Here is a 25,936-nt window from a genome sequence, read left to right on the forward strand (position 1 = left end):
ATTAATGAGCAAGCAGGGATAAACCCATCTCCCAGCTCTTTCCCTGACCTTTTCTCTCTCTCCGGAAGCAAGGGTCTCCCCTACCTTGATCTCCACTGTATCTCCAGTCCTAATAAGGCCATTAGAGTATCTGTGAGCCAAGAAGACAGCATCATCTCAGCTAAGGCCACTGCGACCAGTTGCCAAATGCAGCTCCCCGCCTCCTGTCTAATTTCCCTTAAATTCACTTTAACAGCTTAGTCTGACAGGTCACTGTCTTGTTTAAATGCCTACAAATGCTCTCCACTTACGGGGCTCTCAACGCTGGTCCTCCAGAAGCTGAACAGCATTTCCTCATGGTTAAAAATGACCAGTACTGGTGAGTAAATGTCTGCTTTTGAAAGGCAAACCTGCGTACTGGTACATACTGCCTCGGCTTCCCTGGTGCCTCAGAGGGCAAAGCGACCACGGGTAACGCGGGAGACCCGGGCTCGATTTCTGGGTCGGGAAGATGCCCTGGAGGAGGGCAGGGCAATCCACTCCAGTATTCTTGGGGCTCCTCTGGTGGCTCAGATGGTAAAGCGTCTGCCAGCAGTGTGGGAGACCTGGGTTCGATCCCGGGGTCGGGAAGATCCCCTGGAGAAGGGAACGGGAACCCACTCCAGTACTCTTGCCTGGAAAATTCCATAGATGGAGGAGCCTAGTGGGCTACAGTCCACGGAGTCCCAAAGAGTGGGACATGACTGAGCAACTTCACTTTTCACTTATTGAGCATTTAAAGTTATAACCCAAAACAGCAATTCCTGTGCCCGAGGAAAGAGCAGGGGGAGTCAGAGGGAGAACCGGGACCCATCCATGACTCTGGAAGGCGTCCACGGGAAAGCTGGGACCCATCCATGACTCTGGAAGGCGTCCATGGGAACAGCAGACCTGCAGAAACTCGCACGGCCTCCCCATCCTTCGACGGCACCCACGGTCACGAGCCACCCCCCTGCTGACCTTGACGAGCCCCTCTTTCCTTCATGTTGGGACCCTTCAGTCTCCTTCAAGCACTCACATCACCACAGCAGCCCCTCATGAGCATCTCAGCAGAGGAGCTGGGGCCAGCTCTGTCATCCAGGAGTTTACCACTATGAACCCTGGTCCTCCGAGGTCCAACCACACCCACTGTTCCCACCACCTCACCCCTTAATCCTGTCGGTGTCCTGACCCAGCTCAGGGACTCCTTGAAGAGACAGGCCAGGCAAAGCACGCCTGCCAGCTCCCGTCTTGTTCTGTCTGAGGTCTTGAAGCGTCACAATAGCTAGCATCTCTCCTCTCTGCAAACTCTGAGCCAATTAAGAGAGAGAAGGTAGAAGCAAGGCAGACGGAGCGGGAAATACCAGCTGCCCAACCAAAAAGCCCTGGTGCTCCAGAGCATGACTCAGCCTTGTAAGTGGCCTTCTGAAAACTCAGACAATGACCTAGTTTTCAGATCCACATTACAGAGAAGCAGAGCAGAGCGAAACCTGTGTTTCTAGTAAAGCAAAGGAGAGAGCAAAGCAGAGCTAGACACATCCAGGGCCTTATCCCAAACTCGCTGGTCACAAAAATTCCTCCTCTAGGAGAAGAGGGCGTCAGGACTGTTGCGCAACGGGCCCTCGCTTTAGGGAAGGCCACATCATAAGTGCAGAAGAAACATCCCCTTCTTCTTATCAGCAAGAGACTGACTTGCCAGTAGATGCTGATGGCACATAGTCATGTTAGTAGCTTTGATTTAGACACCACCTGATTTAGACTTCCCTGCGGTTCAAACGGTAAAGAATCTGCCTGTCATGCAGGAGACCTGGGTTCGATCTCTAGGTCAGGAAGATCCTCCGGAGAAGGGAAGGGCACCCCACTCCAGTATTCTTGCCTGGAAAATCCCATGGACAGAGGAGCCTGGCAGGCTACAGTCCACGGGGTTGGAAAGAGTCAGACATGACTGAGCAACAAACACACACACAGACACCACCTATTTCTCATTATCCTGAATCACTCTAAAGAGACGCTGTCTTATTCCTCCTTTGCTCCCAGCCTCATCCAGCCCATTCAGAATTACGAAATGTAGCAACCCGGAAAGCCGCAGGCACAGATCCGGAGCCGACACTCCACTCCACGAGCAGATGTCCAGCCAAAGAGAGCAGACCCCGGCCGGGACCCCACCCCAGGGTTTCCCCTCAGAACAGCGAGCAGCCGTGGCGATCTGAAAATCTAGATGGCAGGGTCCTCCAGACGGAAGTGCTTGGGAGCGTGACTACAGCGGAGAGAGCCCCTCTGGGGAGGTCAGGGAGGAGGGCGTGAGAAGGCTGGCCTGGGCTTGCTGGGGACGCAATTCTGCCTTCAGAATTGCGCCCGGCCACGGACCCCAGAGCCGCAGACCTGCATGCCTGCTGCCTTCGGTTAATAGCTGGCGCACAGGAGGCTGCTCTTTGGTTACAGTCTTGTCGAACAGGAATTTTCGTATTTACTGTAGCTGCCCATTAGCCTGGATTGCCGGGGTCCGCCCCAGTGGATCCAGGGTAATTCGAAGGTGGGGACGGAATAGGCATCCTAGGAAAAAACTTATTTAATTACAGATAGAGAGAGATTAGAAAATTAGTGGAGAAAAAGAGGCTGAATAACTTGGTTTACGTGGGATGCCAATAAAATTCCTAAACAAGGAATTTGCACCATCTATGTTGGGCCGCCGGTGCCACTTGAATATCAGAAGGTGCCCCTCCTTGGGCTCCTTCTCACGTGGAACTTAAAAACGGGCAAGTAAGTATACATGGCGAGCACCCACGCTCCAGATGGGAATTCAGCCAGAAAAACGGGGAGCAAGAGAGAAATGACACAGGGGAATCAGTCTTTCCAGAAACTGATTCGATTTCTTTATTTTTTAGGTTTGCTTATATACCTTTTGTTACACGTAGGGATGAATACAGAGTCACTCGGGGGTCAGCAGTCCTGACCTTTGTCAAAATCAGGTGCTTCACATAAATGTATAAAAAGAGGTTTTAGGGGTTTTACATCCTCTTCTGGCCATGAGGCCTGCTGACATTTTATGATCCTTTCTTTCTGATAACCAAAAAATTTATTTTTTCCAAGGGTGTTTTTTCTTAAACCAGGCAGCACCCTCCAAATAAAGTTGCATTCCTATAGGGTGAGGGTGTAGTGAGTTACAATCAAGAAAGGAATTTATTTAACCCAAGGTTAACATGATTAATCTTAAAGGTTAATACTTATTTCTCCTATATGCTAGTTATATTCATTATAAGGGCAGGGAATATGGAGATTTAGCAGCAAACATCAGCCCAACAAATGAAAATCCTTTCACCAATGTTCCCCTTAAGATCTATTTAGTCTTAAGATAGTGATGAAGTTACATTTTTGCATAGCAAGGACACAGTGATTTATAACAAAGTACAGTGATCTATTACAAAAGAGAAAATTCATGAACTCAAAAAGTCTAGTATTGCTAACATCAAAAACTACTATATTTCCTTTCCTATATTCCAAATACATTGATTAATATATTCCCAGGTGCCTAAGGATATGGAGGCCTGGCGGCAATCATTGACTCAACAATGAGAAAAGCGCTATGCTAATTAAGACTTTCAAAATACTCCAAGCTCTCTGTGCTGTTTCTGGTTGAGAGATAGTAAACAATCATGTGCTTGGCAGGAGTATGGATAATCCTGTCGCACAAGCTAGTCTGCCAGCAGAGAGGTTTGACCTGAGACACCCTTGTCACACCCAGGGCAGGGAATTAGCAGCAATTATTGGCACAACAAATGAAAAACCCTTCACCAATATAATTCCTAACCAACCCACTATACCAATAATTTCTAACTTCCCAAAAAAATCTGCCTTTAGTAAGTCTAAAACATCTCGTGCCTTTCACGATTGGGAGGCTGTAAACAATCACATGTGGCCAGACGAACCTATACAGGCGGGCTAGATAATCTTCAGAGGAGTTCGTAAGTTGAAACACTCTTGTCACGCCCAGGAATTTTTATTGACTTGGAGCTGTAAGTTAACTCCTCGCGAGAGGTAGTGGGGGTCAGCCCCCCGTAAAGCCAGGGGTATAGGTGAGAGCGTAAAACAGTAAAGTAGGCAGACCCTGGTTTTGGGGGTAGATGCTCGGGAACAGGGGGTTTCCTGAGGCTCGATCCGCCTTTGCGTATGCCAAAGCCTCCTTCCTCAAGACCTTTGCCATGGGCGGAGTTCCTCACGCTGGCTCCCAGGGCCGGATAAATCTTCTTCTTAGCTAGTAGTAAATGATAGAACGGACTTGGCTCTGTGTCACTTCATTTTCTCCCCTTGGAGTCTCTGCTCTGTCGTAGACATGGATCAGAAACCCCAGGCTCCTGACAACGGCTCAGGAGCCTCCATCAAGAGCCAGGAGGGTCCCCAGATGGGAGTGGTGGTCTCCAACGGCTGTTGTAACAAAGTTCCACAAAGCGTGCAGAGTCACACAAGAGAAATACGCTCCCTTGTAGTTCCAGAAGCTACACGTCCAACGTGAAGCTCCTAGCAGAACCGAGCTCCCTCGGAAGCCTCGGGGGAAGGATGCTTCCTTGTCTCTCCCAACTTCTGGAAGCTCTAGACATTCCAGGTTTGTGACAGTCAGTTCAGTCTCAGCCATGTCCGACCCTTTGTGACGCCATGGACTGCAGCACACCAGGCCTCCCTGTCTATCACCAACTCCCAGAGCACACCCAAACCCATGTCCATCAAGTCAGTGATGCCACCCAACCCTCTCATCCTCTGTCGTCCCCTTCTCCTCCTGCCTTCAATCCCTCCCAGCATCAGGGGCTTTGGCACTGAGCCAGCTCTTCAAATCACGGAACCTCTTTTCCTGTGGCAACGTTACCCCAGTCTCTGCCTGTCTTCACACGGCCACCTTCCCTGAGTCTGACCCTTCACAGGCATTCTCCTCCCTGTGTCTCCCCGCTCTCGTCTAAACTTTGTCTGTGTGTTTGTTTGTTTACTTGGCTGTGCTGGGTGGTCTTGTTGCGGTGGGCTCTCTCCAGCAGCGGCACACGGGCTGAGTCCCTCAGCGGCACGTGGGGTCCTCCTGGATTAGGGGACGAGCTCGTGGCCCCTGCATTGACAGGGGGACTCTTCTTCACCACTGAGCCACCAGCGGAGCCCCCGCTTTCTCTTCTCATAAGGACCCCAGTCCTAGTGGATTGAAGGCCCACCCTAATCGAATAGGATCCAACTTGCTCACACCTGCAAAGACCTCCATCTCCAAATAAGGTCACATTCACAGGTACCGGGGTGGGGACTTCAGCAAATCTTCCTGACAGATACAAGTCAACCTGAACACGCCGACAAACCGCTGCTCTCCTGGGTCACCCTGGGCTCTGGTGACATTAGGCCCAGTCTCCTGCGTCCCTGGCCTGAGGGGCCAGCACTGTCGGCTCCTTTGCCGCAAAATAAGCTACAGATTAGTCCTGTCATGCATTTTTCCTCTGGGCCAACACACCAGGCCTCCAACACTCATCAGCGATGCCAGTTCCCCATGGAACAGGAAATTTGGGGACGAAAATGATTGTAACTATGCAAAAGGCTTGTGATAATTCATTTGACTGAGTTCTAATCCCACTTTCCTATGTCCTAGCTTTCTGACCTTGATCAAGTTGCTAATCTCACTAAATATAAGTGGGGATAATATTTCTACATAATATTTTTACGTTCTATTAATTTTTTAATTTATCTTATCAAAGTATAGATGATTTATAATGTGCTGATTTCAACTACACAGCAAAGTGATTCACTTACACATATCTAAAGGTTCTTTTTCATATTCTTCCCCATTATGGTTTATCACAGGATACCGAATGTAGTTCCATGCGCTGCATAGTAGGACCTTGCTGTTTATCCACCCTGTATGTAACAGTCTGTGTACATGCTACACTCTGTATACATGCTATGCAATAGTCTGTACCTGCTCATCCCAAACTCCCAAGCCACCCGCACGCGTGCCGTGCCCTTTGCAAGCACACGTCAGTGCTCCGTGCCTGTGGGTCTGCTTCCGGTTCGTGGGCCAGTTCACTCGCATCATCTTTTAGATCCCACTTGTGATGCCGAACGGTGCTTGTCTTCCTCTTCCTGACTTCCTCCACTTGGCATGATGGCCCTGGGCCTCCACGCCGCTGCAGTGGTGATATTTCGCTCTCCTTACGGCTGACTGACACCCCACGGCATACCTGCCTCACGTCTCCTTTATCTCTTCAGCTGCCAGTGGACATTAAGGTTGCTTCCACGTCTCGGCTATTGTGAATAGTTAAATGGGCATAGTATCGAAATGAGAAAGCATGTGTGTGCTTTCAACAGCCGTTTAGGAAATGAGTCAGCACATGACACACAGTAGGTGTTCAATCCACACCAGCATCCCGCTAGCACCACCCACTTGAGGGGCATTAAGCGAACGTCAGCCCGGACCCCGGGTCTGCCTCGAGGGTGTGAGCGGGTCTTAAGTGGGCATCTCTGCCCTGACAGGTGCCCCGCAGCTGAGAACTGCACCCACGTCAGCTGGTTCGTCCTGCTGGGCTCACAGCGCGAGCGGGGCTCGGGGGCGGCCTCTTTGCACTCTTGCTGCTCACCCTCCTGGGCAACCTGGGCATGATCAGCCTGATCCACGCAGAGCCGCAGCTCCACACGCTCGTACTTCTTCCTGAGCGTGCTTTCCATCATAGCCTCCTCCTTCTTCACGGTGAACACCCCTGGGCTGCTGTGGGGCTTGCTCGCCTCCAGCCAGCCCATCTCCTTCGCAGGCTGCGTGGTCCAGATGGCCCTCACGGCGCTCCACGGCACCGCCGAGTGTCTGATCCTGGCCGTCATGGCCTACCACCGACTCGCCGCCGTCTGCCACGCTCTCCTCTACCACAGCCTCACGGCCCCACGTCTCTGTGTCCAGCTGGTGGCGGCCACCTACACAGCTTCTGTTGCCAGTTCAGCTTTGCTGACCAGGACCGTCTTCAGGCTGCCCCACTGTGGCCCCAAATCATTAACCACTATTTCTGTGACATCCCCCCGGTGCTCCAGCTCGCCTGCAGAGACGCAGCCCAGGCTGAGGCCGTCATCTTCCCGTCCGCTGCCCTGGTTATCCTCCTTACCATCGCCGTTACCCTGGTCTCCTATGCCTACATCCCGGTTACCGTCTGCACGATGCGTTCCCTCAAAGCTCAGAGCAAAGCCCTCTCCACGTGCGCCTCCCACCTCGCCCTCCTCTGCCTCTTCTACGGCACCACCACCTCTATGTACACCCAGCCAAGCTCTTGCAGCTCCTCGGAACAGAACGAGGTGGTGTCTGACTTCCACATGGTGACCATCCCCTCGCTGAACCCTCTGATCTACAGCCTGAGGAATACAGACGTGAAGGCTGCTCTGAAGAAGAGATGCCTCAGCCTGCCGCCTTCCTAACGCAGGGTGGAACAGTCTACCCCCAAGCTATAACGTGGCAGGCGTAAGGTGAAGCATGGGTGATGTTAACCCATTCCCCTGAATGGAGGGAAGCCTGTACCAGCGCTGTTTAAATGACTAACACATACCAGCTCATTCAGTCTTCACACAACAAGTTGAAATGAGTACTATTATTTATCATCCCTTAGGAATCTGAGGCACAGAGAGGTTAAGTAAATGGCCTGAGGTCACACAGCAAACAAGGACCAGAGCCAGTGTGTGCATCCAGCCAGCCTGGCCCCGAGATCTGGTTCTCAACCAGTGCGTTATTCTGACTTTTTCTGGTGCGCGCATCTCACCAGCAGACACCGAACACAGCTCTTCCTTAACTCCAAGCGTCATGAGGAGGAGCCGGATCCCGGCATTACACGCAGTACGGGCGCACCTGAGCTCACGCTGCCGTTGAGCTTTTCTCTCTTTCGGCAGCTGTGAGATGTCGAGTCAAGGCACACAACGCTGACCCTCCGTTTTCCCGAGCAAAGTGAAGTGAGCTCAGTCGTGTCCAACTCTTTGCGACCCCGTGGACTGTAACCTACCAGGCTCCTCCGTCCATGGAATTCTCCAGGCAAGAATACTGGAGTGGGTTGCCATTTCCTTCTCCAGGGGATCTTCCTGACCCAGGGATTGAACCTGGGTCTCCCACCTTGCAGGCAGACCCTTTAACCTCTGAGCCAGGGGGCGTTAATCCCCATCTCAGCTGGTTATCAAGGTTCCCATGAGGATAAAATGGGCTTACACAGGGTCTGGCACAAACGAGTATTCACCGATCATTGAGCTTTTTTCTTCCCTGGGGAAACCTCTCCGTAAAACCAAATGTTCTTTGTATTTTTTCACCTTTTTATTTTGTACTGGGGTATAGCCAGTTTGGAGAAGGCAATGGCAACCAGTGCCCTTGCCTGGAAAATCCCGTGGACGGAGGAGCCTGGTGGGCTGCAGTCCATGGGGTCACTAAGAGTCGGACACGACTGAGCGACTTCCCTTTCACTTTTCACTTTCATGCGTTGGAGAAGGAAATGGCAACCCACTCCAGTGTTCTTGCCTGGAGAATCCCAGGGACGGGGGAGACTGGTGGGCTGCCGTCTATGGGGTCGCACAGAGTCGGACGTGACTGAAGCGACTCAGCAGCAGCAGCAGCAGAGCCAGTTTACAATGCTCTGATAGGTTCAGGTAGACAGCAAAGGGGCTCGGCCACACATACACGTGTCCATTCTCCCCCAAACTCCCCTCCCATCTAGGCTGCCACACAACGCCGCGCAGAGTTCCCCATGTGATACAGTCGGTCGTGTTAAAAACAAACACTCTTACACATCACTTTTGTCTGTTTGTGTTTATTTTGGCCACGCTGCTTGGCTTACAGGATCTTAGTTCCCTGACCAGGGACTGAACCCAGGCCTCAGCAGTAAAGTCCTAACTGCCGAACCACCAGGGAATTCCCTCCACCAGCGTTTTTGAAGAATGAGGCCTTATCCGATAAACAGCAAGGTCCTGCTGCAGAGCAGAGGGAACTGCATTCAGCAGCAAGAAGTAAACGGCAACGGGAAGAACGCAAGAGGAACATACGCATATACGTGCATGTATCGACACACGTGCACATGCACGGCTGAGTCACTTCACTGTGTGCCAGCAGCTGAGACGACACTGTCCATCTACTATACCTCAGTGTTTTTAAAAGAAGAGACCACACCATGCAGCTAGGCTAAATAGCATCCAGCTGAATCGGGGAAGCTCTTCCTTTTCTGCTTCCCTGGTGGCTCAGAGGTTAAAGCGTCGCCTTGCAATGCGGGAGATCCGGTTCGATCCCTGGGTCGGGAACATGCTATTTTAAATAGCATCTAGCTGAACCAGGGAGAAGCTCTTCCTTTTCTAGTTTTCCTTTCTTAACTCTTCTGATTACGTCAGAGTTAAAAAGTTTCTGCCTGGTACTAATTCGACTCAGTCGGGTCCGACTCTTTGTGACCCCATGAACTGTAGCCCACCAGGCTCCTCCCTCCATGGAATTCTCCAGGCAAGAATACGGAGTGGGTTGCCATTTCCTTCTCCAGGGGATCTTCCCGACCCAGGGATCGAACCCAGGTCTCCCGCATTCCAGACAGACGCTTTAACCGCTCAGCCACCAGGGAAGCCCTAGCTTGACTTTAAAGCTTCCTTAATCTAGTCTCTTTTTTTAAGAGCAAACCTTAGCACTTCACAGTAGCTAGCTAGCGATTAATAACATTATATTGCTTTCATTTTTGTTTTTTAATTGTGTCACTTTACCATGATCTGGATAAAATATTTTTAATACAAATTTTTTAGAATAGTCCAATTTTTAGAAAAATCACAGTACAAGGCAAAATATCATGAAGGAGCTGGACAGATGACTTTAGGAACACTGGTATTGATTCATGTTTTTTAAAATATTTTCACATTCAATCTTCACCAAGTGTTGTAAGATAAGTAAGCCAAACATTATTATCCCCAGGTTACAGATAATCCAAAAATAATAACAAATCCTAGAGGCTGAATTGATCAGCTCTGAGTCTCACTGGAAGGTCATAAAGTGGTTTAGAGCAGAGAACCCAGGCTCCTTGAATCAAGATGGAACCCCCTAAACGCACTTCTCAGCTTCAGTTCATAAACAGGAACGTTCTTGGTCGGTTTTGGCTGCAAGAGCTTTTGTCCCTCGGCGTTCCTGTTTGGTTTCTGCTGACAGCGTCTCCCTTACCCTTGAATGTCTCTCCTCCGCCTCAGACCTTCGGAGAACATACACCTGCCAGATCCCTCCTCTTCCAGGAAGCGCCGTGAATCTGCCAAGAACCGCTCCGAAGGTTTCTTACGATGCCTGCTGCCTACCGGAGTAAGAGAAGTTTCCCAGGAGAGGTTAAGTTAAAGGCAGAACTGAATTAATTACAAAGAGATTTTTCAGGCTGACGAAAGGATCAGGGAGAAGACGTCCCCGTGTGTCCTGAATTGTGATGGAATCTTATTTTTTAAAAAGCGAAGGCTTGGGGCTTCGCTGCTGTCCAGTGGTTGGGACTCCGTGCTTCCAATGCAGAGGGCGCAGGTTTGATCCCTGGTCAGGGAATTAAGATCCCACATGTGCCGCTGTGCAGCTAAAAGTAGATAACAAAATAAATGTAAAAAGCAAAGGCTAGAAATGGTTCCGACTGATATGGACACTCCCTGAAGGTGCTGAAATCCCAGGTGCCAGCGTCTCTCTGTCCCAGCATCTTTCATGCACCACCTCTGTTACAGGCAGAATTATCTCCCCACCACCAAACTGATATGCTGACATTTCATCCCCCAGGACCTCAGACCATAACTGCATTTGGACTGTGTGTTAAGTCGCTTCAGTCGTGTCCAACTCTTTGCAACCCTATGGACTGTGGCCTGCCAAGCTCCTCTGTCCGTGGGATTCTCCAGGCAAGAACACTGGAGTGGGCTGCCATTTCCTTTTCCACCTGTATCTGGAGGCAGGGCCTTTAATACAACCTGATGTCTTGTAAGAAGGAGAAATTTGGACACACCAGGGACGAGCACGTGCAGAGAGAAAATCCTGTGAAGACACAGCCAGGAGGTGCAGAGAGGCTGCTGAACAAACCAAACCTCCCAGCTCCTTAATCTTGGGCTTCCAGCCTCCAGAACACTGAAAAAATAAATATCTGCAGTTCACGTTACCCAGTCCATGCCATTTTGTCATGGTAGGGAGTGCTAATACGGCTTGCGTGTCAAGGCTTCACCTTGGTCCACTGTGGCTGCTGAAGCCCTAGCCATCACTTCACTGTTTGAAGAAGAAAGTTGGAGAAAAGAGGGAAACTTCCAGCTGTCGATCCCCATCTTGTAGCCTTTTCAAACACAGCCAAGCACAATCACTGGCCTCTCATTAGCCAGGACTTAGTCACATGGGAGTCAGATGACTTGACTAAGCAAGGGAGGCTGGGGAACACGGCCATCAGCTGCACACACAGCCACCTTGACTATTGTGGGACCCTATTTTTAACAAAGAAGGGGAGAGTGCGCACTGGATTGGTGGCACTCCTGACCACACCCCCCTTACTGCCTACTGCCCAGCACAGGGGTTGGCAGAGGACCGATGGCTCGCCCACGACCCTGATGCACCCTGCCAACAGCTGGTGTGTGGGCAGCAAATAGTACGTTTAAAGTTTTTAGCCAACATAAAAAATTCTGATGCAATCACATTTCAAACACCCGCATTCTCACCTTCCCTGGGAAGAAAAATTGAATTGGAGCACTCCACCAGTCTTAATCTCAGCATAGCTAGAGTCATCTGGTGCTGAGTCAGAGAAGCCCTTTAAAACAAGACAGACTCTCCAGTCCTCCCCATCCGATTCTTCCCCATCACTCTTCCCAGAGTCTCTGTTGTCTTTTTATCGGAGTGGTGCTGCCGAATGTCGCCAAGTCGTGTCCAGCTCTCCCCAACCCCATGGACTATAGCCCACTACGTTGCTCTGTCCATGGGATTTCCCAGGCTAGAACACTGGAATGGGTTGCCACGCCATCCTCCAGAGGATCTGCCTGACTCAGGGGTCGAACCCGCATCTCCTGCATTGCGAGCGGATTCTTTACCGCTGAGCCACCAAGGAAGCCCCTTTTATCATAGTAGAGAAAATTTACTATATCCACATCTCCAGCAAAAGTAAGAAAAGAAAATAAGGCCTTCGAGGTGTGCACATTTCAAAGCAAGCAGCCAGTGCCTAGGACAATGCCTGATGCACAGAAGAAACTCAATCAACACTCTCTGAATGAATGAAGATAATGTCTATTTTTGGATGTGAAGAACGTCCTGATAGATGTAATATTACCCCTCACACACAAAAAATAAAAATGTGTCCAGACATGAATGTCACTAACATTTGAAGCTTTCAAACTGTTTGAGAATGATTAATTTACCATGCTTTGAAAAAACAATCAGTAGAGGGTATTGTTTCTGCCATCCTCAGAATACATGGCTCTGAGGGATCAGATGAGGAAGTGAATCTCTTCTTGCTATTACATCTAATGAACCTACTCACAAAAGTTTTCCCTATCCTGGCAAATTTGGATTGTGCTGGGTTTTGTCATAGTTGCCAGGAAGAAAGGCAGCAGCCAGGATCCTATTGATCTCTGGAATTGGAAGTAAATGACAAGAACCATTTAGAGTTCATGCCACTAAACTAAAAGATGAAGAAAAGGTTTGCTGTGTTGCAAAATAATGATGGATTGACAAGATACTCTTGGGCAAAGTCTTCCAGCCTGTCTGGCCCATGCCTCCATTTACTACTCTCCAGGCAAGGACACTGCAGTGGGGTTGCCACGCCCTCCTCCAGGGGATCTTCCCAACCCAGGGTGCGAACCACAGGCCTTCCACACTGCAGGCAGATTCTTTACTGTCTGAGTTACCAGCGAAACCCCACTGAATACTTATTCCTCGCCAAAATATCACCATCCAATTTTGGCCTTCAAAACTCTGGACCTGTCTGCATCAAGGCAGTTCATTCTGTTGTTGGACAGCTTTGAAAGTTAGAAATGTCATCATTCTGACAAACAGAATTGGCGCTCTGTGAATTCTATTAATTATTGTCAGCCGTGCCTTCCAGGGCAACTCAAAATAAATATTCCCTTTTCGTTAGAAAAAAAAAAAAAATGTCTGTCCATGTGGAAAGAACACCTTTTCATTAACGTGAGGGGCCGGAGTGTTCCCTGGAGATATTGGAGTTTATGACCCTTGGTCCTTGGGGTGATTCTCAGCTTCTTAGTACGACCTTAAGAGCCTGTGCCGACCTAGCCTCCCAGGGAGGTTCCACCAACCGCCTACTCTGAGGCCACAGCCCCTGGCTGGCATTTGCACACACCTCTTCCGCTGCTCTCGTCCTCCCGAGTCCTGGAGAGTGTCTCCCCACCCCTTTGTCAGCCTGACAGGTCTTTTGGTAACTCTGCGTGCACATATGCTAAGTCTCCTCCGTCAAGGCCGACTCTGCAACCCCATGAACTGTAGCTCAGCAGGCCCCTCTGTCCATGGGATTCCCCAGGCAGGAATACTGGAGTGGGGTGTCTTGCGTTCTCTGGAGGATCTTTCCAACCCAGGGATCAAACCCACGCCTCGTACATCTCCTGAATTGGCACGCGGGTTCTTTACCACTAGGCGTCCCTGGTGGCTCAGCAGGCAAAGAATCCGCCTGCAGTGTCGGGGACCTGGGTTCAGTCCCCGGGTCGGGAAGAGCCCCTGCAGGAGGGAACGGCTCCCCACTCCAGTCTTCTGGCCTGGAGAATCCCATGGACCATACAGTCCACTGGGTCACAGAGTCGGGCAGGCTGAGCTGCTTCCACTTTCGCTTCACCTTCTTCACCAGCAGGCCACCTGGGAAGCGCCTTCGGAAGCTCTAGTCCCAGCCTAAACTCAGCCTCTTCTGGGGAGTCTCTCCGCCTCCTGCAGCCGCCGTCATCATTCTCTCCTCTCTGCTCTGTCTGCTTCATTAAAGAAAAGTTTGAAAACTACCAGAAGCTAAAGATTGAGCGCTGAATGGGAAAAACAAACAAGAAAGAAAAGATTCGAGCAGGGAGCCCCGTCCAGCACAGCCCAGGAAAGCTTCAGATCTGAGAGTGTGAGAGGAGAAAGGGCGCTCTGTGAAGCCAGAAGACCAGGAACGGTCCCCGCCCCAGGCTGGCAAAGCAGCGTTGCTGGGTGTCCCGCACACCTGCGGCCGCCTGGGGGCTGTTTTGGGGTTTTTCACTGTTTGGTTTATTGCGCTGGAGCCTTGTTGCTGCGCACGGGCTTTTCCTCGGTGCAGCCAGCCGCAGCTGGGCTTCCTTGCGGAGCGCAGGCTTTTCAGCGCCCTGGCTTCTCTGCTTGGGGAGCACAGGCTCTGGGTGTGAAACACATGGGCCTCCGCAGCTGCAGAAGGCCAGCTCAGGAGCTGTGCACACAGGCTGTGCATGCAGAATCTTCCCGGACCAGGAATCGAACCTGTGTCCCTTGCATCAGCAGATGGATTCCTATCCACTGTACCACCAGGGAAGCCCCCCCGGGTTTTTAATTAGGGAGGATCTGGCGTCATTAGAACTGGGCTTCTGGCTCACGTGTGGCGCCTGGCTCGGGTGGGGTTGCGGCATCCAGTTGTCTAAGTGTACGCGAGGTGCCTGAGTCAGGGGAGACCCCCAGTTAGCAGCCATCTCAGCAGCAGCCGGGGACCAGGTCAAGGCTGATTATCACCTGCACACCAGCGCTCACACATGGCGCTGAAGAAGTCAGTTTGGGGACTTCCCTTGTGGTCCTCAAGGCGAGAATACTGGAGTGGTTTGCCATTCCCTCTGATGCTGATGCTGAAGCTCCAATACTTTGGCCGCCTGATGGGAAGGACTCACTCATTGGAAAAGACCCTGATGCTGGGAAAGATTGGAGGTGGGAGGAGAAGGGGATGACAGAGGATGGGAGGCTTGGATGGCATCACCGACTCAATGCACATGAGTTTGAGCAAGCTCCGGGAGACAGTGAAGGACAGGGAAGCCTGCTGCTCTGCAGTCCATGGGGTCGCAAAGAGTCCCACATGGCTGAGCGACTGAACAAAGGCTAGTGGTCCAGTGGCTAAGACTCCGTGCTCCCAGGGCCAGGGGCACTGGGTCGATGCCTGCTCAGGCAACCAAGATCCTGCGTGACTCAGGGCACAGCCAAAAGAAATAAATGTGGTGTTTTTTTTTTAAGGAATAATTTTAGAAAAAGAAAATGTCAGTTTTGTTTTTCTCCCCCATTTGCATTTTGGGTTTTTTTTTTTTTAGCTGACTTCCCGGTCAGCCAGCCTCTGCCCCAGTGTTAAGTACCGAGAGGATGTCCAGCCACTGCTTATTGCTTGACAAATAGGATAAAACAGCCAAGCGCCTACACAGTACCTGCCACAGAACAGACGCGCAGTAAATCACAGCTCCTGCCAGAAGGCGGAAGAACGGAAGGAGCCCCTCTCCCAGGAGCCCCTCTCCCAGGAGCAGAGCGGGAGGATGCCCCCAGCTGAAGCCCACAGCCACTGCTGCAAGCTACAGGGCTGCGTGCTTCTGTGGGGAGCCGGGACTTCTCCCGTGCAGGTCAGCCAGCCGCATCTGTGGGCCGTTTTCCAGCAGAGACACCAACCTGGAAACCCCCAGCGGTCCTCCTAGGGAGGACTCTGCCCAGCTGTGCTCGGGCAACGGCAGCAGAGAGCAGAGTCTCGTTTATCCCTAGGTTTTAGTGAAACAGAGCGGGACCCCACGGTTCTTGCCCCACCCCCAGCCCCTCAGGTGCTCTGCCTGTCTTTTGTGGAAGCATTTAGTCAGTAAGCTTAATCAGAGAAGTGAGAAAGGCAGAAACAAAGAAAAACAGTCAAAGGAGGCTAAATAACAACAATGTAGTCATTAAGCAAAGTCAAGGACTTTCGATCATATTCTGAGCCTTGTCCCGGGAGCTGTCTTAGCGATACTGAAACACCAGGTGGAGAAGTTAACGACACAATGACCGGACTGTACCCAAGATAGTTCCGAGAACTGGCCTCCGAGAAATGGGAACAGATGGACCTTGGAACTGGCAGCTGTGCTCAGCCGCTTCAGTCGTGTCTGACTCTCTGCGACCCCATGGACTGTTGCCCACCAGGCTCCTCTGTCCATGGGATTCTTCAGGCATGAATACTGGAGTGACTTGCTATTTCCTCCTCCAGGGGATCTTCCTGACCCAGGGTTTGAACCAGGGTCTCCTGCACGACAGGCAGATTCTTTACCACTGAGCCACCTGGGAAGGCCGGAACTGAAGATTAACTGTAGGTCAAATAAACTGTAGGTCTGATGCTGGCCAGGCCCCCGATGACTGATCTGAAGATGACTGTCAGAGCTGACTGTGCTGTTTCCGCACGCAGCCCCTCCTTCTGCCTGTAAAAGCTCTGACCCACTGGTTGCCAGTGGGGGGAGAGTCAGCCTTCGGAAAGATGTCCACCACCCTCCCCTGCCACCAGCAGCCGGCATCTGAAATAAAGCAAACTTTTCTTCCCATGAAGCCGGCCTGTTGATTGGCTTTTGAGTGACGAGCAGCCGGACCTCACCACAGTCTTGGTAACACTAGTGCTACCTTTTGTACTAAAGGGTTCAGCCAAAGCTGGCTCCAGAGCCCAGGTGCTGTCAGCTCTGGCAACCCATCGTCATTCTGAACCCTGGCTCTCTGCTGCCTTAAAGCCTCTGTTACCACTGAGTCCCCTTTAAAGCCTTTTAGATCATTTTAAGCATACACATTTCATGTTCCCCAGCTAGACAGTAAATTCTCTGAGGGCAGGGAGTTTGCCTTTCAGAGCTGGGGTTTGGAATCAGGGCTCCATGAAATCTGGTGGGAAAGTTACAGAATCAATTCAGTTCAGTTGCTCAGTTGTGTCCGACTCTGCAACCCATGGACGGCAGCACACCAGGCCTCCCTGTCCATCACTAACTCCTGGAGTTTACTCAAACTCATGTTCATAAAGTTGGTGATGCCATCCAACCATCTCATCCTCACTCGTCCCCTTCTTCTCCTGCCCTCAATCTTTCCCAGCATCAGGGTCTTTTCCAATGAGTCAGTTCTTCACATCAGGTGGTCAAAGTATTGGAGTTTCAGCTTCAGCATCATTCCTTCCAGTGAATGTTCAGGACTGACCGATCTCCTTTAGGATAGACTGGTTGGCTCTCGTCCAAGTTACAGAATGGACCTGTCCAAGCCCTAGCAGCACTGCCCCCAGCTGCAGACCCTGGAGAGCTCTAAGAAATCCAGAGGCAAATTCACAGGTTTCTCCTCTGTGAGAAATCCTTGCCTGCTTCCGCCAGCTTCCTTCTCAGCCCAGCAACTCTGACAGCCAGCTACCTGTCCAAGGATTCTGGTAGAGTCAGGTCTCACCGGGAGCTGCTGGTGAGTTCAGGGCAGCTGCAGGGGAACTGAAAACAAGAGGGGAGAAAGAAAAAAAAACCCAGCAAGGTAAGGGAAAGAGAGTGACCACTGACCTCCGCCCCCTGGATCAATCCCCTTCTAGCTCTCTCCCCCAGAGGGCTTATCTCTTGCAGGGAGAGGTCTCTGCCTGAGGCTCTGGGCCTGTGAGTCATGCCCAAGGAGAGCTTCTTCTCTCTCCACCAGGATGAGTTCAGACAGGCTCGGAGTACAGGGGAAGCACCCTGAGTCACCGAGGAGGAAGAAAGAGCCGGGGAGAGTAGTGTTGAAACGTACACACTACCATCTGTAAAATAAATAGCTGGTGGGCATGTGCTGTACGAGGCAGGGAGCTCAACCTAGCACTCTGTGACTGCCTAGAGGTATGGGGTGCAGAGGGAGGTGGGAGCAGGTTCAAGAGGGAGGGGACATATTATTCCTATGGCTGATTCATGTCAATGTATGGCAGAGACCAACACAGCATTGTAAGGCAATGACCCTCTGATCAAAAATACATAAATTTTTCATAAAAAGAAAGAGCCAGGGAATGGGAGGGGGTGAGGCAGGCTCCCTGCTGCGTCAGGGTCCGCAGCCTCTTTTCTGTCCCAGGTCCCCATTTATCCAAGGCCTTTCCGAGGCAGGTGAGGGTCTCACAACCTTCCCACTATCAACACTTGGGGCTGGATGATTCTTTGGGGGGGGGCAGCGGCGGGGCGGGGGGGGCCTTTCCGGTGGTGCTGTAGAATATTTCACAGCATCCCTGACCTCTGCCTTAAGATGTCATACCCCATCTCACCGGGTGTGACAGCAAAGACGCCTCCTTGTTGTTGCTGTTCAGCTGCTGAACTGTGTCCGACTCTCTTGCAACCCCGTGGACTGTAGCCTCCCAGGCTCGTCTGTGCATGGAGTTCTCCGGGCAAGAATCCTGGAGTGGGTTGTCATTTTCTTCTCCAGGAGATCTTCCTGATGCAGGAATCGAACCTGCTTCTCCTGCGTCGGCACGCAGATTCTTTACCATCTGAGCCATCAGGGAAGCTAAAAGATGTCCCCAGATGTTTGAAAATGTCCCCCGGGGGTAGGAAGGAAGTAGCCTGCTTGAGACCCCTAGCCTTAGAGGACCTCCCTCCTCACCTCCCCTTCCTTCTACGGAAAGCAGGGCTGGCCTCAGTCTCCCTACCCCTTCCCTCGCAGCTGCTTCTTCCTAGCAATTCCTGAAGGTTATCTCCTTATCACATTTAAGGGCTTATGGCTGCTTCTTTCAGATTCACAGATGAGAAGGAGGAAGTGGTGATCATGGAGAATAATCAGATTTTCAGAGCATGGGGAGGGGAGGAAGAACCAAGAAGGGACTCAGGAGTTCAGATCCTACGGTAACCAAAAGTCCTGATGGACTGAGGCAGCGTCGTCCAAGAGAAGCGTCACGCAGTCTGCGTTCTCTTTTAATAGTGAATGTGCATCTCCTGTTTGTGCATCCACCTATGCATGCTCTTGTTTAGAAGTGAGGGATGCAATCTTCTTACCAACAATAAACATTGCTGGGTATATAAGAAAAAAAAGAAGCATCATGCAAGCCACAAGCACAGGCCACACAAGTTATTTACCTTTCCTAGCGGTTGGTCACATTTTTTAAAAAATTAAACAGGCAAAATTCATTCCAAAAATATGTTTTACTTAACCCGATATGTCAATAGTCACTTCAACATGCAGGCAATGTTTTGCCATTAGTAATGAGCTATGTTCTCTTCTTTTCCCACAGGAAGTCTTCTACATCTGAAGCGTGTCTTTCTCTCATATTTCAGGCTGGACCAGCCATCTTTCAAGGCTCAGCAGCCGCATTGGCTGGTGGCTTCCAAACTAGCCATGGTAGGACCAGGCTTTCTTTCAGAGGCTGAGGTTCACCCCCGCCCTTCTCCCAGAACCAGAGAGCTTCCAGAGGCCACGATCTTAGCAACACAGTGAGGCAATCCGATCTCCAAGTAGATATTCGTAATTTAGAGAACAAGATACCCATTCCAAGGGGCCCCCGCCCCATCCAACGCAGCATCCACTCCTGGGCACACAAACAAAGCAGCCTGCAGGTTGTCCATTGGGTCCTTTTCCAAGAGTTGGACCTCAATCGTTCCACGCCACACCCCTCGTCAGGAAGAAAGTTATAAATCCTCAGGGCGTACATTACCCTAACCCCACCCTACACGCGGACTTTCTCCCAGCCGTCAGCGAATTCCACCCAGCCTGTACACAACCTGCTTCTCCGCAGAAGCTTGCTGTGCTCATTGCTTGCCCAACGCGAGACTGAAGACCCAAGAGGCCCTCAGACCCTGCCCTGTGTGTCATAATCGGTTCACCAGCCCTTCAGTCACGTCTGCTTGCTGCTAGGTAGAGGTCGTGCTCCATTGAGCAGAGAGCCTCTGTTCAGTTGATGAAGTCCCAAGCCTGATGGACACATTCCTGGTTAAGGTACCGGACGTAGGATGGGGCCCTTGCTGGAGACTTATAACCGCTTCCCAGGTGGCGCTAGTGGTAAAGAGCCCACCTGCCAATGCAGGAAACTTAAGAGACGCGGGTTTGACCCCTGGGTCCAGAAGGTCCCCTGGAGGAGGGCACGCAACCCACTCCAGTATTCTTGGCTGGAGAATCCCATGGACAGAGGAGCCTGGCGGGCTACAGTCCATGGGGTTGCAAAGAGTCAGACACGACTGAAGCAAATGAGCACGCACAGTGAGTGGGACCCTCCCTCGCTTGTGCCTGTTCTGCCAGGATATACCTCCGGAAATCTACTCATCATGGTTCAAAGGTCCTGCAGGGCCTTGGATGGAAAAAGATGGGAAAACTGCTGAGGCTAAGACCAGCTAAGGGGGATCTCAGCTTCCAGTTCAAGATGACGGAGTGGAAGGACATGTGTTCATCTCCTCCTGCCAGAGCAGTCGCTGAACAATCATCAACAGGAGGCCACTGGAACCCACGGAAACAAAACAAAACAAAAAAGCGACCAGCTCAGGAAAAGAAATTCCAAAAGTTTCCAAACCTTTTTTCACTGGATATGTTCCTAGATAATCATTCAGCAGATTTAAAGGGTTCTTTTTTTTTCTTCTTTTTAATCTTTGAACCCCTAGTACATGATCTCTGACATACAGTAGGATCTCAGTTAATACATGGATGAAGGGACTTTCCTGGTGGTCCAGTGGTTAAGAATCTGCCTTCCAACGCAGGGAGCGAAGGTTCGATCGCTGGTGATCGTGGTCCAGGAACTGAGATCCCACGTCGTCAGGGAACTCAGCCCGCGTTGCACTGCAGCAAAGACCCAGTGCAGCCAAAAAAAAAAAGCGTGACTGTGTTGCACAAGGAGGCAGGTGCAGCCCACACGCTGGAGAGGAGGGAGGTCTCCATGTCAGAAGCTAAGGCAGGAATGACCCATTATCTGCAGATCTCTGGCGTCCTGACACTTCGCACAGAGGCTCGGGTGGACAGCTGGATTTATGACTCCTGAAGTCAGTCACTGCATCCTGCCTGTGCCAAGCCTGCGGCCCAGACAACCCCCCAATGTGTCTGATCATTCAAGCCCAGCCCCAACCCTACAGACCCTAATCCAGGCCCCTTCCGCTGGGGCCACGGTCCAAGTTCCCCTCCCTTCCCCACGTGTAGGAGTTCTCTTCAGTTCTGGCTCTCAGGGATTTCCTTTCCTGAGATTTGAGTTCAATCATGTCTTTCAAATTGTTTTATTAGGGCTTTTCCCCCCTGCATTGCTGTGTTTGAGATAGAAAGGGGTTCCAGTTTCCTCTGTTAAAGTAACCGCAATAGACCCAGAATGGACTCATGCTAAGCCCCCTATCAACAAAGCAAAACTTAACTAAATTTCTCTGCTCCCCCAGGAGAGAAAGCCCTGGGTCCACCCAACACTGCTTGCCTACTCAGCACAAGTCACCTGACCGGCACCCAAGACTTACCTTTTCTCCGTGTAAGGAAACAACCCTGCTTTACCCAATCGGCAAGCGCCCAGTTCCGTTCTGTTTTTTAACTTTTTTAACCATATAGCACAGAGATTTTCATTCAATATGTTGTGATTAACTATGCGTTCAGTCGCTCAGTCGTGGCCAACTCTTTGCAACCCCAGTTGGCAGACTGTAGCCTGCCAGTCTCTTCTTCCCAAGGGGTTTTCTAGGCAAGAATACTGGGGTGGGTTGCCATTTCCTTCTCCAGGAACAACTACAGTGAAATGCAATCTGCAAAAAATCAAACAAAAAGCAAATGCCCAGCTTAACTTCCTTGTTCCTACTCACATTGGCCTGTAAAACTCTCTTGCATTGCACAGCTCTTCAGAGCTCTTCCCAGTCTGCTAGACTAGACGCTGTCACTGAACAAAGGTCTATCGGGTCTCTAAATTATCTGTGGACAGTCTTCTTCTAACGTAGCTGAGCCTCCCATACTGACTCAAGTGCTGTAGTTTTTGTTGCTGTTCAGTGGCTAAGTCCTGTCTGACTCTTTGTGGCCCCGTGGACCGCAGCACGCCAGGCTCCTCTGTCCTCCACTATCTCCCAGAGCTTGCTCAAACTCATGCGCATTGAGTCAGTGATGCCATCCAACCATCTCATCCTCTGTCGTCCCCTTCTCCTCCGGCCTCCAGTCTTTCCCAGCATCAGGGTCTTTTCTATTGAGTCAGCTCTTCACATCAGGTGGCCAAAGTACTGGAGCTTCAGCTTCAGCATCAGCCCTTCCAGTGAATATTCAGGGCTGTGTTAGGCTTATGCAAATCCGATCGTCCAAATTCCCTGCTGAAAACCCTTCGCTGATGCCCCACTTCCTTTGGAGTAGAGTCCAAAGAAGACTCAGCATGACTCGAAAGGCCCTGCATGACCTGACCTAGGTTGCTGTCCTGGGTCACTTCTCAAGCAACCCCATCCTCATGACCTTCACGCCAAAATCCCTGCAATATCTGCTGTGCCCCCCAAATCAGCCACAGTCTCTTACACCTCGTCCCTTCACATACGCCACGTGTCCGCCTGGAACACTCTTCCCCCTCACGCAGACGTCCTTTCCCACAGTAAGCGATCCCTCACGTCGACTCTGCGAGCTTGAGTCAACCCTCCACTCCCACACTTCTGCACCCTTGGTCCTCCCGAGCCTCGTCTCACTGTGCGTTATAATTATCTCTCCTCACGGGGTTTGTTATTTTCTCAGGAAACATTTACCCCGTCCACCAGGTTAAGCTTCCAGCAATCACTGTGTTCTATTAATACAAGACTCTGCCCAGAGACAAATCTTCCAGAAGGGTGACACACCAAGGCTTCAGGGCTCCTTACCTGCCAGGACTCTCCCAAGGCCCTAGGAAAGCCGTGGCTCCGTGCTCATATCATCAGATGTCTTTTTGTAAAGTTTTAGAACGATGGTATTTTTAGCCACAGTTGGTTAAAACCACTGCCTCTTTCCACCTTGATTTCGCCCGCACCCCCTCACCCTTCTGCAGCTTCAGAGTGGCTGCTGGCAATGTGAGGCCCAGCTAAGGGCTGGTTGAGATGGGACTACACTCTGCTTGGGTTTATTGCATATATTCTTATGATTTCTAAAGAGCCTGGCATTGGGTTCAGTTATTGGTAGTCATTCCAGGACTTCCCAGGCGGCGCGAGTGGGGAAGAAGCCACCCGCCAGTGCAGGAGGCGTAAGAGACGCTGGCTTGGTCCCTGGGTGGGGAAGACCCCAGGAAGGAAGGCACGGCGACAGACTCCAGTATTCTCGCCTGGAGAATCCCACGCACAGAGAAGTCTGGCAGCTACAGCCCATAGCAGGCAAAGAGTTGGACATGACTGAAGCGACTTGGCACACACTGGCAGTCATCCCAGAGGAGAACAGCTTTCAGGATGTACCCATTGTGCCGGCTCTCCCGGCATTAGGCGTGACGGTGCGGAGTCGGAACTCAGACGACTGCGCTCCTGTGGCCACAGCGCTCAGCGCACACGGGCCTGAAATGGACAGAAAATACAGGCGCAGAGCCACGTCCAGTCATCGGGGTAACTGACACAAACGTCAGACCGTTTTGTTTCTTTTTTGTGACGCATTGGTGTTTGCCACTGATAGAACATTTTTTATTTGTTGTGATTTATTTTCTCATCCACCCCAAGAAATCATTTTTTGTGTGTAATCGTGTGTTCTTTTTCTTTTTTTTTTTTTTCTGGCCACACCCAGCAGCTTGCAGGATCTTAGTTCCCCAAACAAGGATTGAATCTGTGCTCTTGGCAATGAAAGCTCCAAGTCTTGACCACCAGGGAATTCCCTGGTGTTCTTTTTTCTTAGTGAACTCCCCCAAAGATAAACTCTCCATGTCCCAGGAAGCCTGGACTCATCCCTACAGTGATCTGTCCCTGCCCCAGCTGACCCGCACTCTTGCGGAAATTTGAAATTGGGATTTCTGCGTTACTGGAACTGTCACAGGTAAACTCAAAAGCCACGAGGGCTCATGTCTCTCCCTATGGATGAAGTCCTAGAGAAAGCCGGTAGGCAGAGGAGACATGCCTGTCGGTTCCTCCCTTATCCCTTCCAGTAGGGTCCACTTTAATTTTCTCCTGCTGCATGAGTTACCTCCAAAGTTAGCAGCTTAAAATAACAAGCATTCATTATCTCACGATTTCTGCAAGTTGAATATTCCAGGGGAGCTGAGCCGAGTGGTTCTACCCAGGGTTTCTCATACAGCTGCAGTCTAGGGGTCAGCCAGAGTCCTTGTCCACCCCTGGTGGGAAGGGAAATCAGTATAGCCATTACAGAAAGCAGCATGGCGCTTCCTAAAAAAATTAAAAATAGAAATCCATTCTGGTCCAGCAACCCTACTTCTGGGTATATATCGAAGGAAATAATGCCAGAAATATTTGCAGTCCCGCATTTATTGCAGCCTTGTTCACAGTCGCCAAGAAATGGAAACTATCTGTCAGCAAATGAATGGATAAAGAAAAGGTTATACACATGGACATATGTGCGTACGTATAGGTATACCCACATACACACACGCGTGGAATGTCATTCAGCCTTAGAAATAAGGAAATCCTGCCATTTGCAATATCCTGCATGAGCCTGAAGGATACTGTCCCAAATGAAAAAAGCAGGCACAGAAAGACAAATGCCTCACTTACATGCGGATCTAAAAAGCAGAGTCAGAGCAGCAGAGGGTAGAATGCTGGTTACCAAGGGCTGGACTAAGTAGAAAATGGGAGCTGTTGGTCCAGGCGCACAGTTTCAGTTATGAAAGATGAACCAGTTCCACAGATCTGATGTAAACACTGCAGTGCTGGCGCTCAGGCGCGCAGTCGTGTCTGACTCTGGGCAGCGCCACGGATGGCAGCCTGCCCGGCTCCTCTGTCCACGGATTCCCAGGCAAGAATACTGGAGTGAGCTGCCGTTTCCTTCTCCAGGGGGTCTTCCGACCCAGGGTCAAACCCCGCCTCTTGCATCTTCTACACCGGCAGGCAGGTTCTTTACCGCGAGCACCCCCGACATGTGTCTACATACACACACAGACAGTAATTGTGTGAGGTGATGATTAGGGTAATTGGATTGATTATGGGGGTTATTTCACAGTGTATAGGCATAGCAAATCGTTGGGACTTCTCCAGTGATCTAGAGGTTAAGACTGTGCACCTAGGTTCGGTCCCTAGTCAGGGAACTAAGATCCCAGAAGCTGCCTGAGAAACAAAACCAACCATCAAGTTATCATCTTAAATGCAACCAATTTTTACTTGTCAGTTATAGCCCCATGAAGCTGGAGGGAAAGAGGTCCTCAAGAGCGGCAGTCATCCCCAAGACTGGAGCAGCTGCTTTCAGTGTGGCTCAGCCACCTGGTCGTTAGCAGGAGGCCTTGGTCCCTGCCGAGCAGACCTTGAGTGTTCTCACAGCACGGCAGCTGGACTCAGAGTCAGTGATCCAGGAGGCGGAGCGAGAAGGAGGCCACCGGACCACTTATGATTGCTACGGCTTCAACTGAGTCTTTCCCGAAATTCACATATTGAAGCCCTCCCCTCAGTACCTCAGAATGTGACCTTATTTCAAGATAAGGCCTTTACAGAAGTGCTCACACTGAATGAGCTCATCACATGCACACACTGCTGTATTTAAGACAAATGGCTGGGACTTCCTGGTGGTCCAGCGGCTGAGACTGGGTGCTCCCAGGGCAGGGGGCCCGGGTTCGATCCCCGGTCAGGGAACTAGATCCCACAGGCTGCAACTGAAGCTCAAAGAGCCTGCATGCCCAGCACAGCCAAATAAATACGCACTTTTAAATAATAACAAAATGAAACAGATAACCAACAAGGGCCTACTGTACAGCACAGGATCTCTACTCAATATTCTGTAATAGCCTAAATGGAAAAGAATTTGGAAAAAAAATAGGTACATGTGTATGTATGCTTGATTCACTTTACCATAGAACAGAAACTAACACATTGTTAATTGACTATATTTCAATATAGAACTTCAAATTTTTTTAATAAAATAAAGTGAGGTAATTAAGATGGGTGCTAATTCAATGCGATTCATGTCCTTATATAAAAGGGGGCAACCTTTTAAAATCTATCTATTTTTAACTGGAGGATAAATGCTTTACAATACTGTGTTGGTTTCTGCCAC

At 50.6% G+C, this 25,936-nt stretch overlaps 1 protein-coding gene across 1 annotated transcript; it reads left to right on the top strand.

Annotated features, from left to right (window-relative positions):
* LOC102184358 (olfactory receptor 482-like) lies at nucleotides 4,328-7,413 on the top strand. Its single transcript, XM_018058869.1, is given in 3 exon segments — nucleotides 4,328-4,444; nucleotides 6,635-6,989; nucleotides 6,992-7,413. Coding segments are annotated over 3 exon segments (894 nt in total).

Source organism: Capra hircus, chromosome 15, assembly GCF_001704415.2.
Source record: "Capra hircus breed San Clemente chromosome 15, ASM170441v1, whole genome shotgun sequence".
Classification (NCBI taxonomy): domain Eukaryota; kingdom Metazoa; phylum Chordata; class Mammalia; order Artiodactyla; family Bovidae; genus Capra; species Capra hircus.